Source organism: Bemisia tabaci, chromosome 9, assembly GCF_918797505.1.
Source record: "Bemisia tabaci chromosome 9, PGI_BMITA_v3".
Classification (NCBI taxonomy): domain Eukaryota; kingdom Metazoa; phylum Arthropoda; class Insecta; order Hemiptera; family Aleyrodidae; genus Bemisia; species Bemisia tabaci.
Genome location: NC_092801.1, coordinates 30401166 through 30419504, shown reverse-complemented (window position 1 = coordinate 30419504; position 18339 = coordinate 30401166). Strand labels below are relative to the sequence as shown.

General features: G+C 41.6%; 2 protein-coding genes across 3 annotated transcripts in view; both read left to right on the top strand.

Moving 5' to 3' along the window:
* Window positions 1-18339, top strand: part of LOC109030344 (serine/threonine-protein kinase Sgk2) — a 165448-nt gene that overhangs the window by 73146 nt on the left and 73963 nt on the right. The window lies entirely within an intron of this gene.
* On the top strand, window positions 623-2260 carry LOC109030320 (uncharacterized). Its single transcript, XM_019041216.2, has one exon. The coding sequence runs from the start codon at window positions 623-625 to the stop codon at window positions 2258-2260; it is 1638 nt and encodes a 545-aa protein (XP_018896761.2).

Below are 18339 nucleotides of genomic sequence, written 5' to 3'. Positions count from 1 at the left end.
ATTTGATTTCTTTCATCTTCCTCAATAATTTAAGATAGCGATTACCTGTTTTGTGATAACTGATTGCACCGACTCTTGTGACTTCTGAGGTTGAAGCTAAGATTTCTAATGTCATCATATGAGCTGCAAGAAAGTGTTGCTTTTGTTTGTGTTTGTTGCTCTATGGTTTTGGACCTTTCCTTGTTATAAATAAATAGTGTAAATGATGAGACCACTCTTTTCCCATTCTTCAAAAATGTTTGATTTCGAAGTCCTTAAAATTTATGGGAGGGGCGCAGGCTCATTCATGTCAAAATATTTGTAAAGTTTTCGTCGTGAAATTTGAAAGCAGCTTTTATGTATGTTATGTAATTTTGTCGTCCCCGAAGATCTTCAGCTGTATTTATTTTTTGAAGCTCAGGACTTCAGTGTTCCTGTTTGGTTCGTAGGTCAGGAACTGATAGAGCTTGGACGCGCATTTCCAAATCGCAAGAAAACGCAAAGAAAACCGAGGAAAGCAATGCAAAGATAACCAAGAACGTGTTCGTCCTGCATGAACCGTAAAATTTCATGAACAGTCGAAGCATTGTGCATTAAAAGTGAGCGTAATACTGAATCCCAGCTGTAATCACACCCAAAAACAATGCATCCTCCAAATTTTGAAGTATCATTGAAACCATGCAGCTTCCTCATCTGGGCATCTTTCTGGGCCGCAACCACTTCGACCGGACCCGATTTCTCATCATGCATCTCCTCCGACTTGCATCAATACGGCACGTTCAAAATCGCCATCCCCTCCAACAGCCCTAACTTCCTCCAGATCTTCCGCGCCAACCTCCGAGAGCCCCGCTTCTACAACACCTCATCCCCGAAACCCCTGTTCATCATCGCCGCGAAGGAGACCTCCCACGTGCAAGGAGCCATCGTCTGCGCCAGGCGGAGCGGTCTCCAAGTCCGCATCCGCAGCGGGGGCCACGATTACGAGGGACTCTCCTCCACATCCGAAGACCCTTTCGTCCTCGTCGACCTCTCCAATCTCCGTTCCGTCCGCGTGGACGTCCGATCCGAAAGTGCCTGGGTCGATTCCGGAGCAACCGTCGGCGATCTGTACTTCCGAATCGCGGAAAGGAGTAACGTCTACGCCTTTCCTGCCGGCAGTTGCTCGACGGTCGGTATCGGTGGACACCTCGGTTGTGGCGGATTCGGGTTCATCTTCAGGAAGTACGGCCTGGCAGCCGACAACGTCCTAGACGCGAAGATCATCGATGCCAATGGAAGACTTCTAACGAGGGCGACTACGGGAGAAGACCTCTTCTGGGTCATACGTGGAGGTGGCGGGGCCAGCTTTGGAGTCATTGTCTCCTGGAAGGTGAGACTCGTTCCCGTTCCGCCTATTGTCACTAGGCTCTCCGTTGCGTACACTTTGGAGGAGGGTGGTGCACGGCTCCTGCAGAAGTGGCAGAGCGTTGCTTCTAGGTTTCCTGAAGATCTCCACCTGCGCGTGGGGTTGTCGGTTATGGACAGTGCTGGAGTCAGTCTATTGGGAGGCAAGAAAACCGTGCTGGTCTCGTTCGAGGCTTTGTATCTCGGGCGAGTGGATCAACTCTTGTGGTTGCTAAAAGTGAGCTTCCCCGAATTGAACGTATCCCGTGAAAATTGTACGGTAATGACCTGGATCCAATCCGCGGTTGACCTCGCCGAAATCGGGGTCCCGTTCGATGGTCCCCCGAGCGTGTTGCTGAATCGGACAACGCAACAGACGACGCCCTCCAAAATGAAATCTGATTATGTGATGGCGGGTCGAGTGATACCCGAGGCTGGATTCGAAGGGCTTTTCAGGCTGATGGTAGAGCAGTCCGCGTTCGCTGTTCTAACTCCGTACGGCGGGAAAATGGCCCGGATCCCCAAGTCGCAAATCCCGTTCCCGCACAGAGGTGGGGTCAACTACGAAATTCGGTACGGTGTGTTTTGGGAGGATCACGCCGAGACGGAGGTGAAGTTGAAGTATATGAGGAGGATCTACGATTATATGGAGGGTTTCGTGTCCAGGGGCCCTAGATCGGCGTACCTGTGTACGAGGGATATTGATTTAGGGCGAAACGGGAAGGGTGGCTTCGCGGACTATGAAACGGCGTCCGTTTGGGGGCTGAAGTATTTTGGAAATAATTTTGAGAGGCTGGTGCGTGTGAAAACTTCGGTTGATCCTGATAACTTTTTCCGGTACGAGCAAAGCGTACCATTGTATTCTCATGTTACGGGAAATCGTGAAAGATGGATTTAATCTATTATAAGTTGTAACACCGCCTTAGGCGAATTAATGTCTATGTTAAATTTTATGTTTTCAATGTAAATGAACTCCCATAAGATTTGTAAAAGCCCTTCATTTGAGCAATGTTTCGCCTGTGCTTATCACGCCTGATATTGCATACTTTGTTAAGAAAAATTAATATTTTCCTAACGTATTACTTATTTCCTAACGTATTACTTTTTTCTTTTTTTGTAGTAGTTTTACGGATCGTAATTATATTTTTTGTCATAATGCACCTATCTGCGGTCATTCGTGTATCTATATCTAGTCTAGATTCTTGTTAATTTTTCCGCGATGAAATTAAACTACAAGGTTAAACCTTTAAACCTGAATTCTGTGCATACGTTGAAAATTGAATATTTTCATTTTCTGCAAGTGATAAATGTTAATTTTATTTTAAACGAAGGTTTCTTTTTTTTTGGTCCCATTTCTCCTTCGTATTTGAATAGATGCAATCTCAAAATTAGGGCAAATACACTGAAAAAAAAACTCCGGCCGTGGAAGCCTTACTTACGGGTTACACAGACATATCGTGCGCATTCCGGGCTCAGAGACCGAATGTTCCGGGCGCAGCCCTTGGAGCAATCGAAGCTACGGCTCTAGAACCCGGGACTTTCGGCTTCTGAGCCTGTAACGGACGATATGTCTACATAGCCCGTAACTTTTTTTCTGTGTATAAATTGAAATAGTTATGAGTGGTTGTGAGAAGTGTTTGCAAATAATATAGATGCGGTTTGCTTCAGTTACAATTTCAAAGAGTGTAACTGGACTAGGAGTAGATTTTTTGAGTGAGCGGAAGATCACAATGATGTGGGTAGTTCATAAAGCGTATAGTTTACGCACAAATTTCAATTATATAACGCACGGAACCGACTAAAAATGAGCTTTCAATCATGAAGAAATGCGTGCTTCCGCCCGCAACGAGAATCCCGGCTGTATGTTAGAGGGGAATATCAGTCTTTCACAGATAGAACATTAGGGATGATTTTAAACAGTTAATTCAGTTTACAATCATCTATTCCAAGTTCAGGATAGCAAACGGCACGGAAAACCTGGAAACGTCAGGGAATTTAAAAAAAATCTGGAAGGTCAAAGAAAATCAGGAAATTTTACCGGAGGTTAGAGAAATTTTAGACCTAACACACAAAAGCGAAGACGTACTTTTTACTAAGTCAAATAATCAGCAGAAATGTAAATTGTTTTCAAGATTCGTCGAAACAATATCCTGTCTCTAGGTTTGTGGGAATACAGCAGTGCAAAGGTTCATTTTTCAGGGAAATTTTCCAAGACCAGTCAGGGATACTTTTAGAAAAGTCAGGGAACTTGGATATGAAAGTTCATTTTCGACCCTAAAGTTCAATTCACCCATACCTAAGCTCGGAAACCCACAAAAATGAAAGCATAGATCTTTGTAGAAGATTCGATCAGCAACTAACAATCACTGAAAAAAAATTTTCTTGAGACATTATTTTGACTTAAAGCGTCGTCTCTTGTCGATAAAACTTGGTTTTTTTAAAAGTTAAATCCGTGCGAATTCAACTTAAAGTCATCTGTTTTGGGTTGAAGAAACGTTGTTTTGTTATCGTTAAGCTTGCGTTTTAAAAATAAAACAAATTTTGTGGACAAGAAACGACGCCTCAAGTCAAAATAGTAGCTCAAGATAATTTTTTTTCAGTGATCGGATTCATAGGTCTATCTGTTCCTGAAACTTTCCCAACATTGGCGCGTGGAGACCGAGTTGGCAGCGCTGAAGGCGGAGGCAGTGAGTGAAAAGTCCAATAATGTAAGTGTCTGCTCACGAAAAGTCGGGCTCATGTCGTCTGTGGTCGAAAGCCACAGCCGCGAAATTGGCAGTCTGGAGATCTGCACAGCCTCGTTTTTACGGCCGGTTTCTCCGGGCCCCAGACGCGGGCTCATCTGCCTCCTCAGCCTGTCATGTCGCACCCTCCATTGCCAAACTCCCTCCTAACGCCTCATTTTTCTGCGCTATGGAGTTTGCTGCACTCAAAAGCACAGTTGGACGTATTTCTGCCAAACGGAACTATGTGCGTTATGACGTGAGCCCTGTAATGCATGTATTCTTATGGGTCTCAGGGCTCATATTTTAATGCACATAGTTCCGTTTGGCAGAAATACATCCAGTCAATGTAATGGATTTTTTCAAGTTATTTTTCAAGAAAATCACAAGTGTCCACAATCAATAGTGTACCTACAATCCTACAAGGGGTGAGGGCGGAAACGTCAAAGTAAGGAGCTTTTAGGACTCAAAAGAGCAATCAGTGAGACCACATTATCCAGAATGATTTATCATTACAATTAGGAGGCTTGGACGATGAGTTGCGCTTAAGTGCAGTTTTTGAAAAAGATTGAGAAATTAATGACTTCAAGTATAATACAAGTCTTAAAGCATATTCTGCGAAAAAATCGCTCCCAAATTCCAACTCATAAGCATTGAAAAGCTAGTTTGAACTTTCTTTCCGCCCTAAAGATTAGTAATTTCGAAACTTTAAACACGCATTTCTCGAAACGGCAAAAACTGCACTTATGCGCCTTGTCCTCAAAGTCCCTAAATTATTTTTACGGCTCGTCCTTTGTGAAGCACGTATTTGACTTAGTTTTGGCATGAAATCACTCACTTTTGTGGAAAGACACGCTCATTTATGAACATTCTTGGCCATCCTGGTTTGATATTGGAATCTGCATGTATTTCATGTCTTTCGTATTTCGCATTAGAAGGTTGCTACCCTTTTGGGCCCTAAGAGCTCCATATTTTGGCATGTTCTTACCCTACCCGTATCGTCGTTCCCACCACGAAAGAACGTAACTAAATTTCAGGGTTGCCAAATTTTCCCTCGTAAATTGCATTTTTGCCAGGCGAGTCTCGGGCATTTCTGACTGATTTCACTGATTATTACTATTATCTCATGCAAAAATCAGAAAAAAATGGCACTTTAGGCAGGTACTTTATTCTAAAATATTGAATTGTTTAAGCCAATTTTGCAACCCAGGAATGAAGTTACGTTCCTTCTTTCAGGAGACGACGATATAGGTACTCAAGTCTACAATGCATCTAAAAATAATCAATCAGATTGCGGTTCTACGCACGAGTTGTCTAGACAGAGCGTTAGTGATTTTGCTAAAGTGTGTTTAAATTCAGTCTAAAAGTGATGTATTATCATCATACTTCATACTATAGAATCGTAAGATTAACGAGTAACACATAACGTCTGATTCGACGGTTACCCGATGAGAGCTTGCTCGCTCTGATATGGATCGAGTTCATCAGAAAGGAACCAACCCACATTAAGTTGAAACCGAGAAAAAAAGGTTTGAAGTTTTTTTCCTCCATAAGGCTCAACGTAGAAAAGAAACTTTAACCCTTCTTTTTACGAACTAATTTCTTTTTTTCGACTTCCAGATTTTGGCAGGAGAAAAAAAACGACTAAGGGAACTCAAAAACATTCTCAACGAAATTTTTTCGGAAACGTGGGTTGGTTCCTTTCTGATAAACTCGGTCCATTTTAGAGTGATTTATCTGAGCTTTTGAACTTGGTGGAGCCTAGTTGTTTCTAATGAACTGAAGTTGAATCTCTCACTGAAAAAAAACTCCGGGCAAGGAGGCCGTACTGACGGGCTCTATAGACAAACCGTCCGGGTTCGGGGCTCAGAGCCTCAGAGGCCGAAAGTTCCGGGTGTAGCGCCCGGAGCAGTCGAAGCTACGGCACCAGCACCCGGAACGGATGGTATGTCTATATAGCCCGTGACTTTTTTTTTTCAGCGTTGTAATCGGGTTGTTTTTCTCCGTGCTGCTTCAACTGCGGCACGAAAAAGGTGGAGTACCCATATAGCGAGAGTATGGACAGATCGCTTCATGGAGGGCTGAGGGCCCAAAATTGCAGCCACCCTTCTAACCAACCTTCTAACGCACAAAATTTCACTGCCAGTCTGCAGATTCCAATTCTAACTAATTGTAAGATGACTAAGAATGTACGTAAATGAGCGTTTCTTCCGCAAAATTGAGTAAAATGCAAAAACTAAGTCAAATACGTGCTTTATAAACGATGGTTAGTAACAATTGTATTAGTAAAGCGCTCTGGATAATTGAAATTCATAGGTTGGCTGCATTTCTGGGCCCTAACTTTATTCGCGGAGGCATCGGTGAAGGCCTGATGGATTTTCGGAGTTTCTCATCTGTCTATACTCTCGCTATACAGAGTAAACACTCTAGAAAAAGGTAAATTCCAGCGTTTTTTTTCGCGGGTGAACGTGGCAATACACGAAGCTGATTCACTCATGAGAATGGCTTCGCCTCCATTTCCGGCCTGTCCCACTGCATCGCGGATCGGGGAAAGGCTCGCGGTCCGAGCGCCCACCATTTCCGGCGGCACGTTGCCAAACCGCTACGAAAATCCTTCATTTCATCCCGCCATTCCGGTTGTTTTACTGCCTGAGTTGATAACGGTGCCCGTGGGGGTCAACTCGAAGTTAAACGGCGATCCCGTACCTATTTTCAGCTGGAAATGATTTATCTGGACGTCCGCGTTTGCGGAGCTGGTTTGCTTGAATATGCAAAAACTGCATCGGAATACTACCGTGCTAAGGAGAAACGCCGTAAGAGCCTTCAGCCGTTGCCAAGTTTCCTTCGATAAAAACCGAATTCACGGGGAAAATGTTGAATGTTTTTTTCCAAAATTTTCAGACTATTTTGAACGCAATTTTACAGGGTGCCTATAGCAGCAGGATTTTCCTGATTTTCCCGATTCTATCAGGATTTGAGGTCAATCAGGGTGTGAGGTCAATCAGGGTGTGAGGTCAATCAGGATTTGAGGTCAATCAGGATTTGAGGAAAAATCGGTCGTAAAATCAGGCTTTGAGAAAAGTGGGCTGTCCAATAGGATTTTTTTCTGCTTTCACATACGCTCATGCAGAAATTTTATTTTTTCTTCGCAAAAATTCAGGATTTGATCAGGATTTTGAAAAATTATGAAATCAGGATTTAGCAGTCAAAAATCAGGGAAAATCAGGAATTTCTTTAATGAAAAGAACCTAGACACCCTTTTGATCTTAAATGTCTGAAAATTTCGAAGAAAAATAATGTACATGAATGTCGTCAAAAATACATGTTTTATCAAGGGAAATTTGGCTCTTCCCGAATGTTCATACGGCGTTCTTCCTTAGCACCACGGCAGAATAGGGAAAGAAAGCTCTCGGCTGACTTTTAATGGTTACTTCGACAAAGAACCAATCTTGAGTCCAATGAATGGATACTCTCTTCCGTTACCTCTATCGAATAGTGGCGAGGCGTGAATGGTCGATTATCGATTTTTCTCTTTATGGAGCTAAGGTGGTTCATTGAGGTGTTCGTTTTGAACACCCTGTTTATTGATCCTTTTCCATTGGTCAAATGGAAGATCAATCGATGTATCGCAAAGCACGCCATGCCACTGCTATAACCCACAGGATCCGCCTCCGTTTGTATCGGCAAATGAAGATCGTAAACTCAAAAGCTCGAAACTACCATCAGGTGATAACTGTGAAGAAATATGAATACACGGAAATTTCGAAAATTTGCAGTAAATTTATGTTCAATTTTTGTGATGATAATGGAGGTTGCATGTGTGAGGAATTTGCGATATGACTGTTGATTCTAATGTATAAGTTCGCGAGAAACACGATGGTGCCACTGGTTTTCTCTGAAATCAACTCCCAAGCTCAAAAAAAGCTCTCAAGTTGATGCCAAAATGGAGGGGATATTCCACTCTATCCTGAGAGTCCAGCTCTACATCAAGACAAACTCTCCATGCAAACATAGGGAGCAAATACATTGACAGGACTGCCACTTTATTTGGGGACTCCAAAACTGAAAACACGGCAACCCTGGTATACAACACGCACTGAAAAACACCAAAAAGCAAAATCCAGTCGCCTTTCATTTAATTTAGCGTTTAATTTCGAAAAATATTTTTAAAAATTTTTCATATACCTATGAAATTTCACGATTTTATTTTTCATGAAAAATTGCAACCCTGGATGGGCACCCCTCCATGCTCAGTGACAACTATACATCATGACCCGTTAGCCCAACTCTTATCATTCTCAGGAGCTCGAAATTATCCTTCATTGATTTTTGAATCGGTTATTGGCATAGTTCAATTCACAGAGACCTCGCACCCTATTGTGATCGTACCTCGCGCTCCCCTCCGATCTCAACCCGCATGAAGCTTATTCCGCGCCCCATCTTTATCAAATGAACATATTTCTGTCGAACGGATTTATGTGCATTCAGGCATGAGCCCTGGACCCGTATGAATACATGCGTAACAGGGCTCACCTCGTAATGCGCATGGTTCCGTGTGACAGAAGTACGTCCAAATGGGTTGTTAATTGTATCAGACGACCGATTACGAGATGCAACGGTCAACGGTGTCAGCCTCTCTTCCGGAATAGTCCCCTATATATTATATCTGGTGAGCTCTAATATGTGTGAATTCATACGGACTTTAAGGCTCACATGACTAAGTGAATGTGTTTGTTCTTAAGCACCACCAGGTCATGTGTTGCACGCGTATGTCGTATGGTGTTGTCATTTTCAGTTCGGGGTGGTTAAAATATCTCATATCATTGGATTGAGTTTATAACACTCTTGAGAGCATCGGATATTGCTGAATTGAACCGATTATTTTCGGAATCTCGTAAGCGCCAAAGTTGCGAATGCGAAACCAGAAAAACAAGAAAAACCGTTTTGTTCACTTTTATGAGCCTTCGAATTCCAAAAAATATACGTTTTTTTAGAAGACTACTCTAAAATTGAATCAGTGAGTTCGAAAAGACACCAACTCGGGGGAAAAAATTGTTCAGGAAACACCTAAAACTGCGCAGCGGGCGAAGAAGTTAGTTTGAGAAAAACCTTTTTGGTGCCAACGGACACGTACATCGAGACTTTGTAAAGCACCAAGTTGAAATCGATACACCATGTTTGATGACAGAGAATTGAGCGTTTAAAAATTGTCTGCCCTGAAAAATTTCTATTTTTCGACCTGACGAACGCTTGAATATTTATATAAAACTCGTTGGCACACGGTATGCTGAACCGAAAAAAGAAAACCGCAAAATCGGATGGTCACCCGTTTCCCTCGAAATGGCCAAAAATTGGTAATTCCAATGAAATACTTCGATTTTTCTCTTTTCCCGTCGCTGTTTCGAGCACTTCCGATCGCAATTTCGAAATTTCCTTTTGCCTGCAGATGCTTCCATCCATAATTGTTACGAAACCGTAAAAAAGTGAAAATCGAAAAAAACCCGAGTTGGTGTGTTTTCGGACTCATTGATTCATTTATTTCTTATGTCAAAAACACGACCAAGGCGACGGGTTCTTGAAGAGTTGGAAAGATCCTTAAACGGGGGTACAAAAAAATACCGCTCATGACAAGAATTGCTCTACTCAGGCCATTGAACCCTCGTTAAATGAGAGCAACGCGTATACTCATTGCTGCCGTTCTAAGGGAGAACACCGTATGAGCCTGTAGGCGTTGCCAGATTTCCTATACTGAAAACCGAATTTACCGGAAAAATTTTGAATATTTTTTATCCACATTTTTCCGATAATTTTGTTCACGCTTAGATCTAACACATCGGACGATTTCATGGAAAAATATGCATAACTTTCCTCAGAAATACATGTTTTATTCGGAGAATTTTGGCAACTCTCGAATGCTCATACGGCGTTTTTCCTCAGCACGGCAGAATGGGTCTCTAAACCTCGTGTTTTTTATTTAATATTCTGAAAGTACCAGATGAGCGGTTAACGTGGTGATTTATTGCATATTTTTGGAGCCAAAATCCTGGACAAGCCCGCCTCTAAAAATCCAAAGATTCGCAGGAATTTCAGACGCGCCGTAATGGTGGGAAAATGATGGAAGTGGTGTACTACGGCAGTCAAATCGCCCTCTCGGTTTCCAGCCATGTTCGTTGAAATAAAACGTCTCCGTCTCATCTGTAAAAACACTAAAGTGCATTGGGAAACTAATGGGGATATATTGATTTCAAAATGAGCAGAAACTGTTGTTCCTAGAGGCCCTTTATACTGAGAGTCAAGACAACACCCCTCATGGAGTCACAAACGGGAATAAAGATTACAGAAATTGAACGTTTTTCGTAATCTTTGATCGGCACATTCTCGAATTCCTGTCTTCGTTCCCTCCCTCATTCCGTTTGTTCCTTGCCGAACCCGTAATTCCCCGGTCCATTCCAGATGTTATAATCTTTGCAGTCGGTGAAACTGTAATCTTTATTCCCGTTTGTGACACTGTGAAGGCCTAAAATACGGGAACCAATCAGAAATGGATTCACATTGTCTTGACTCTCAGTATAAAGGGACTCTAGTTGTTCCTAATTACAGAATGCAGTTAATTTGTTCATGGAGAAAAAGTGAACAGATTATCCGACGTAATTGCAACCCCGCGTAAGGGGATTTAGGCCCGCAGTATAACTGAGCTGAAAATTAAAAGCTAATCCTTTCGAACAGAATTGTAGGTCTGCGGCTGAGTGCGCCCGTAATGATGTTTAATTGTATTAATCAATTCTTGCTGGGTGATGATGTCTCGTGTGATGAAATCCAGTCCCGCTTTCCCCTCGATTTTTAGCCACGTACGCCTTTGCGAGGTTCTCGTCCATCACAATCCTGTAAGCTCCACTGGAAAAAAACTAGCCTCGATCAAAGTTCAGACTCTTAAAAAATCGAAAGGAAATCGGCTTGGATTAAAAGGTTTGGCTCTCAATTCAAGAAAAAATCCCACTGAATTAAGAGTATCTTTTTCTTGAATCGAGAGCCAAGCCTCTCGGTCGATTAAAGGTGATTCGATGAACGCCATATTTTGTGTTAAAACGACTTGCGATATACCCCATCAATTAGATCCCTTTTTTCAGCTACTCGTCATTTTTCTCGAATTTTCAGATCGCAATTCTGTTGTCAGGAGACTACAGAATTCACTTACTTACCAATTTTGACAAACAAATTTAACGTAATATAGGCGTGGGTTTTTAGAGAGACAATATCGTATACGAGTGCAGTTTCGATATCAGTATTGAATGTAATATTTTTTTTCTTCATTACGTTGAATTTGCCAGTCAAAATTGGTAAGTGAATTCTCTAGTCCCTGACAACAGAATTACGATCTCAAAATTCGAGAAAAATGGCAAGTAACTGAAAAAATGGAACTAGTTGATGCGGTATATCGCATGTCGTTCTGACACAAAATATAACGTCCATCGAATCACCTTAACACAGGAAGAACTAACACATAAAAATCAACCAACCGCTTGTGTTACTTCGCGTTTTACTACCCATATTATTATTAACACAAGATTTTGGTTACTTTTTCTCACTGTGTAGTTAGTTACGTACATCAGCCGTGCTTGACATTTAACAACGAATGATTCCTAGTTTTGAATTCCCGTCAAGGCCCGTAGAAAGAGTGAATCGCAAGCAGTATTGTAAAAGTAGCTCTTAATGAGCCCATCTAAAATTCTTTAGTGTAATCCTAATTGATAAAAGTCTTCATAACTCAATTTAAATTGCTCCTGAGGACCTTTCACGTAATCCGACGAGAAATTGCATACCTTCAAAACAGGTACTTCCAATTTTGGCAGTGCTGTGGGTCATTAAAGTTAGTTGCCTGACTTGTGCTAAGATCTCTTAAAAATGTTCGCGCTTTTTTAGCATCGGACGTATTCATGTTGAAATGAACCAGAGACAAGTGAATTTAATCAAACTGAACAACGAAACGCGCAATTCCTATTTTTACACAGTGCATTTAGATTCAGTTCATTATCATAAAACTTTGCGACTATCTTCCCATTGGCAAGATAGTTCGCTAGCTATTTGAACCTATCTGTGATTCTGCTCTCTAGTGGGGGCTAAAATGCTAATTGGACTGCATTTTGCAATTTGGGACTATAAATTCTGGCTCATCTGAAAAAAACACTTGTGTGTATGGGGAAACTAATGGCACATACGTTGTTTTTAAACCGGGCCAGAATATATAGTTCCAAATTGCAAAATGCAGTCCAATAATAAGCTCTCGCATTTATTTGCAAGAGAAGCAAAAAGGATCAAAAGTGCTTGAATTCGCTTTTTTAAACTTTCAGAGAAAGGAATAAACCATTTTTTTTTGAGCGAGGAATTTTTTTTTTTTTTTAAATTACAAATCAAGACGGAATTATTGAGTTACGCAATTCTCTCCAGTCAAAAAGTGCCTTTGCGCGCCATTTCGATTCCTTGTGCTTCATTTGCCCGCATAGTTCATTTTATCATGAACATATCCCACCGGCAAGATACTTTGTTAGCTATCTGAACTAATTTCTGATTTAGTTTTATAATTAGCCTGGGGAGGGGGGGGGGGGGGGCAAAAAGCTGTTCAAGCGTAGTACAGCAATCAATGTTATCCAGTCTTCCATTATGATTTGCACCCTACGAACGTACTTGTCACTGATTTTTTTCCCCTTTTTTTTTGTAATAAAGCAATTTTTTTTTAATAAAGCAATAAATCAATACACTAACGTTCGCCACTCGCGTCGACGCCTCCGTCTACATGGACAATTGCATGACATAAAAAAATCGGCATCCGATAATGACTGTTAAAGACTGGAAGGAGGAAACACTGATTGCATAAGATCATTATTGCCGTTCTACGGCAAAACGCCGCATGAGCAATAGAGGTTGCCAAGTTTTCCAGGCAAATTTTTTTTCAACTAAAATTACGGATTTTTTTTTTTTGTTGAAATTGTCAAGGTTGCCGGCGCACTCTAGAACGAGGTAATAGGGAGGATGGACTTTTGGAAACTTTAAACGTTTATTACTCAACTCCGTTCATACAAGACTTTGAGGTTTTAAAAGTTTTTCGATTGGTCCTCTCGTGAAATTTTCTTTCAACGACACACCTTAAACTTCAAAATTTGATGAATTCAATAATAAAATCTGCAGTTTTAGTCCAATAATTCATGTCCGACCTCTGTAGTTGACTCGATCCACTGTGAGACGGTCTGGAACCCGAGAAAATTAGAAGAAGTTAAGAAATTTGCGACGACCGAGAAAAATCAGGGAAAGTCAGGAAATTTTGAACACATCTGCTGATCACCAATACATATCACTAATCTTCCAACTACTTACCCTTTCCGGTCATTTTTATGGCTCGCCATCAAATGGCATTCTGCCTTTTTGCATGAACCAAGGAAATTTTGTCGAAAGTTTAGTGAAAGTCAGCGTATTTTAAGAAAATAAAAAAATGAGGAAATTTTGCCTGAACGTGAGAGAAAGTTAGGAACAGTAAGAGAATGAGAAAATATTGGAGTCAGGGAAAAGCAAAAATGCCAAAGAAAAGTCAAGGAAAGTTGGAGAATTCGAAGATGAAGAAATTATGGCAACCCTGAGATTAAATTCTACTCGAAATTGTGTAAAAAAAAAAATATATGAAAATTTGAGGTTTAGCAGTAGTATTTTGGCAGCGTCTAGACGTTCCTACTTCGTTTTTCCTCACCACGGCGGATAAGACGTATATACGGACGAAAACGTAACCTATCCCAACAGCCCGCCGCGTATAACAATCACGTTTGCGGTATTTTTACTTGGATAATTACACATTGTAAAGTAATTAGTAGCTTGCTCCGTTCAATTATATCTCTACGTTTCTGTTCGTCTCCGTGCCGAGCTTCATTAGAGATATTTTTAGAATCGTCGACTCTTTGACGCCGTTCGTAGTGTCATTGTTTCAACTTTGTATCGTGAGACATTCACGCGAGGGTGATAGCGCGACGAGTTATTATTTTCTGGCCGCGGTGACCACGGCTTTCAAGAGGGTTAATTGTCATCAGTGGTGTGGCGTGCTTTGCGATATATCGATTGAACTGACATTTATACGTACTCTGCCGTGATAGCGAAGAGAGCCGTAAGTTCAAAATTTTCGAAACCGAGTTTTCTTCAAAATTCGTCTAAACTCTTTTAGATGAAATTACTGAGACAGCTAAAACAGCAAAATTCATCCTAATTTAATTAAAACGAGACGTATGAAAAAGCCGCAAGTGCGCAAAAAATGACATAGTTTTTTTTCAAGACAGCCGCAGGTGCATGAGAGCCAATGAATACAGTGGTTTCAAGAGGAATGCCGCCCTCATCTGCCGATTTCTAACCGGAAAATGTGTTTGTTGTGTGTCCAACACGCTACCACAAAAGCACGCAGAAGATAGCACGTACTGCTGTCTTGCCAAATACTAACCCAACATGAAACTGAATTTTACCTTTTTCTTGTACTTTAAAATAAAATCGGTCGAGTTTTAATCCCCTAAGTGATTTCTAAGAGTCTATCGAATGATTGGTTGCGATTTGACAAAGAACGGAGGCTTCTTTCAATAAAATGTTCCATTCAGAAGCTTCTAGGCTCAGGCCCGCCACATCCCATCTCGGGCCCTGGTACCAATTTTCTGGCCCGGGCCCCTAGCACAAGGGGGGGGGGGGGGGGGGGTTCCGGGGTACTCAAAATCTTGAAAATCTCTAAAAAAGTAAGAAAAATTTTATAGTGCCCTAGCGTGTTTTTGAAACTTTATTCACTTTTTGCGGAATTTTTAGGGTAATTTTTTCACTTTTCCCTACGAGACAAGGGTTACACATGAATTCGTAGTGGTTTGCCACCTGCGTCACGGGCCCCTCCAGTGCCGGGCCCCGGTACCAAGGACCCAGTATCCCCCCCCCCCTTGTGGCGGGCCTGTCTAGGCCCATTTTCTCAAAACTTCATTTTTGCACTTACTGCTCTCTTTGCTATTACGGCAGTACTGAAATGAATCGGGAAACAGGATGTTCGCAACGAACACCTTAATAATCGATCTGTTACCATAGCTTCAAATGGAGACATATCGATAATCGATTATTCACGCCTCGCCACTGATCGTCACCCACGCAATAGTAAACTTGACGTACAGTAAACCCTTGTAAGTAAAAGGTGGCATCGGGTTGATATGGGAGTCGAATGAGTCTGTTGCAAACTTCAGTTAGAGCAACGAGTAGAGTTATTTATTGTAGAAAATGACTCGAAAATCACGATGAGCTTATTGGGGAAGTCTGAAATATCCTCTTAACTATTCCCAATCCACGCAAGAAGTAGGCGTTTTTTAAGCTTCCTGCCTCAGAAATCATGCCACAGCACAGGTGAAAATTTCTCAAGAGGAGTCGTCCTACCCAATCCTTGCTCACTAGGATGCTATGCACTATTCAAAATGAAACAAAACATATCATACAACAAAAAATGACGTAGTTTCAAACAAATCGAGTTTCCTTCAAAATTCGTCTAAACTCTTTTAGGTGAAATTACTGAAATTGCTATAACAACAAAATTCATCTCAATTTTATAAAAAGGAGACCTATGAGAAAGCCGTAACTAAGCAACAAATGACTTAGTTTAAGGCAAGACAACAGTAAGTGACAGTATTATCCAGAGACCCAGTGAAAACAGTGCTTCCAAGTACAGTGCCACCCTCCTCTGCCAATTTCTAACCTGAAATTGTGCTTATTGTGTGTCCAAAACGCAACTACGAAAGCACTCAGAAGATAGCACTCACGGCTGTCTTGCCGAACTCTAACCTAACTTGAAAATGAAAAAATACCCTTTTTAATGTAATTAAAATAATATCTGTCTATTTTTAATCACCCAAACGATTTCTAAGAGTCTTTTGGATGATTGTTGGCAGTTTAACAAAGAACGGTGGCTTCTCCCAATAAAATTTTTCGCTCAGACGCTAGTGAGTCCATTTTCTCAAAACTTATTTTTACACTTACGGCTCTCTTCGCTATCACGGCAGCTTATGCGCCGCCGTTTCCGAGATTCACTTGTTCGTCGGATGATCGGTGAAGTTCAGTGAACGTTGCATCACAACACAACTCAACTGACACGGCTTACGCACGCGGGCAAGCGTACTCTGCCGTTTTAGGAAAAACGTCGTATGAACATCCGAATTTTGCCACATTTACCCCCAGAAAAAAACAATTTTTGAGGTCAGTATTGAATACATCAATTGAACATTTTCAGACACTTGAGTCTAAATTACGTACTACATTCTCGAAAATAAATTGATGAAAAATACGTACAAATTTTCCCGAAAACTCAAGATTTGTCATAGGAAGTTTGGCAGCGTCTGAAGGCTTATACGGCGTTTTTACTTGGTATGGCAGTACAGGAGACTCTAATTACGATGCTTTGCTCGAGAGTTGCGACAGGCAGTCTGCCCCGACCCTCGAGCCACGAGACACGAGTCCGCTATTTTTAATCCCGACTCATCGATCACCGTCTCACCTCGCAGTCACCACCTCCCCTAGTCGCCGACAGCCGACTGGAGGAGCGGATTTTAGGATCCAGTGCGCCGATCGGTCTATTGCACTCGGAAGATGCACAGACAGAGACAGTATATACAGGGTGATCCAGGGATAAACGGCCAGACTGTAGGAGCGCGTTCCATGGGTCAAAATAAGACTTTTCGGTTGGGTAAAGTTTTTTCCAAAAGTGCCCCTACACTGGAAAAAAACAAAGAATGAAGGCTCTGCGCCAACGTGGCCCCCAAAAATTGCCCCCTAAAAATATGAATTTTCATATTAGGTGATTATTCGAAATTTTCAGCACCACAAGTAAAAGCTTTTACTATTCTCCACGATTTCATTCTTAGTGCTTTTGTCTTCCCCAAGTTACAGCTACTTACTAGTTCTGTTACGAAAACATCTTGCGTCTTACTTTTCACTAAATGCGCCGTAATATATAGGCAAAAAGTCAATTTGGCCCCTAAAAAATCTTCAATGGCGCCTAAAAATCGGGCTTGATGCGCCACATGGCTCCTAAAACTCAAAGGTGAGTTTCGAACACTGATCCCCGAGAAATCAAATAAAAACAAGCAGAAAACCCGGATACATTAAAAATGTAACTTTTCTTTCCTCGAAGCCCCATTCAAGTCGCATTTTCCGGGGTTAGGATACATTAAAAATTTAACTTTTCTTTCCTCGAAGCCCCATTTAAGTCGCATTTTCCGGGGTTAGTGAAGTGCGTTTCGATTTTAGTGACATGTCGTCGTAAATCACTCAAGCGGACTTGGCTACGAGGAAAGCAGGATGAACGGATTTTTCACTCGACATCCTGAACTTGTCGCTTGGGAAATCATACGCGGGAATTTGTCCAAATATCTCACGGTCCGCCGGCTTTCTTGAATGAAAAATAAAGCATACTCGTTTTTCGGGTCGATTATCGTTATCGTTATCGAGTTATCTTAATCGATACATAGCAGTGCCTAAAGAGAGGGCTATATCTATCAAGATCATTCTTTAACGATTTAACCTCTGACTCGCAATTCCTGAAAATATAATTTCTTGCTACCCACTTTCCATCTTCCCTTCCCCTCCACGTCTTTAGTCACGTGACGCTCTCAATTGAATTGATAAGGAGTGCAGCCTCCTTCGCAATATGTATCAAGATAGAACATGGCTCGTGTGGCCTTGAAAGTGCCTCATTTTTTGGGGAATGCTATGAGTATCTTTGAATTTTTTCCAATTTTCAGATGTAAATATTCTCTGATTTGGACAAAACAAAGCAATTCTAAATAGAGACACCCAGACACCCTGCTTTTGAAATTTCATGAAATTTCATTCGAAATTAAGTGACATTTTACTTTCCATCTCTGCCCGCTAAATGTGTGAATTTACCTTTAGGAAGGAGTTGAGGTGTCTCCGAAGCACACAGTTCTATTGTCTTTCGATTCGCGTATTTCGTCTTTTGCACCAACATCTCCGGACAGGAAAAAAACTGGACGAAATTCGGAACGGTGCGCTAGCGCCAGCATTTTCCTCATGCCAGTCAGAAATTTTGACAGAGGGTCTCTCGGCCCGTGGTCGGCGCCCGGTCGCCAAAACCGAAATCGGAAACGGGCGGGCGACGAGCATTAAGGAGGAGGAAAAAATTGCAACATTATAGCCGCTGTCAGAATAAGTGATGTACTCCGTTCTATTTATTTCCGTCTATTTTTAGACC

Excerpts from the sequence above, each read along its gene's own strand:
- LOC109030320 (XM_019041216.2), top strand. The coding sequence starts at position 623 with ATGCATCCTCCAAATTTTGAAGTATCATTGAAACCATGCAGCTTCCTC.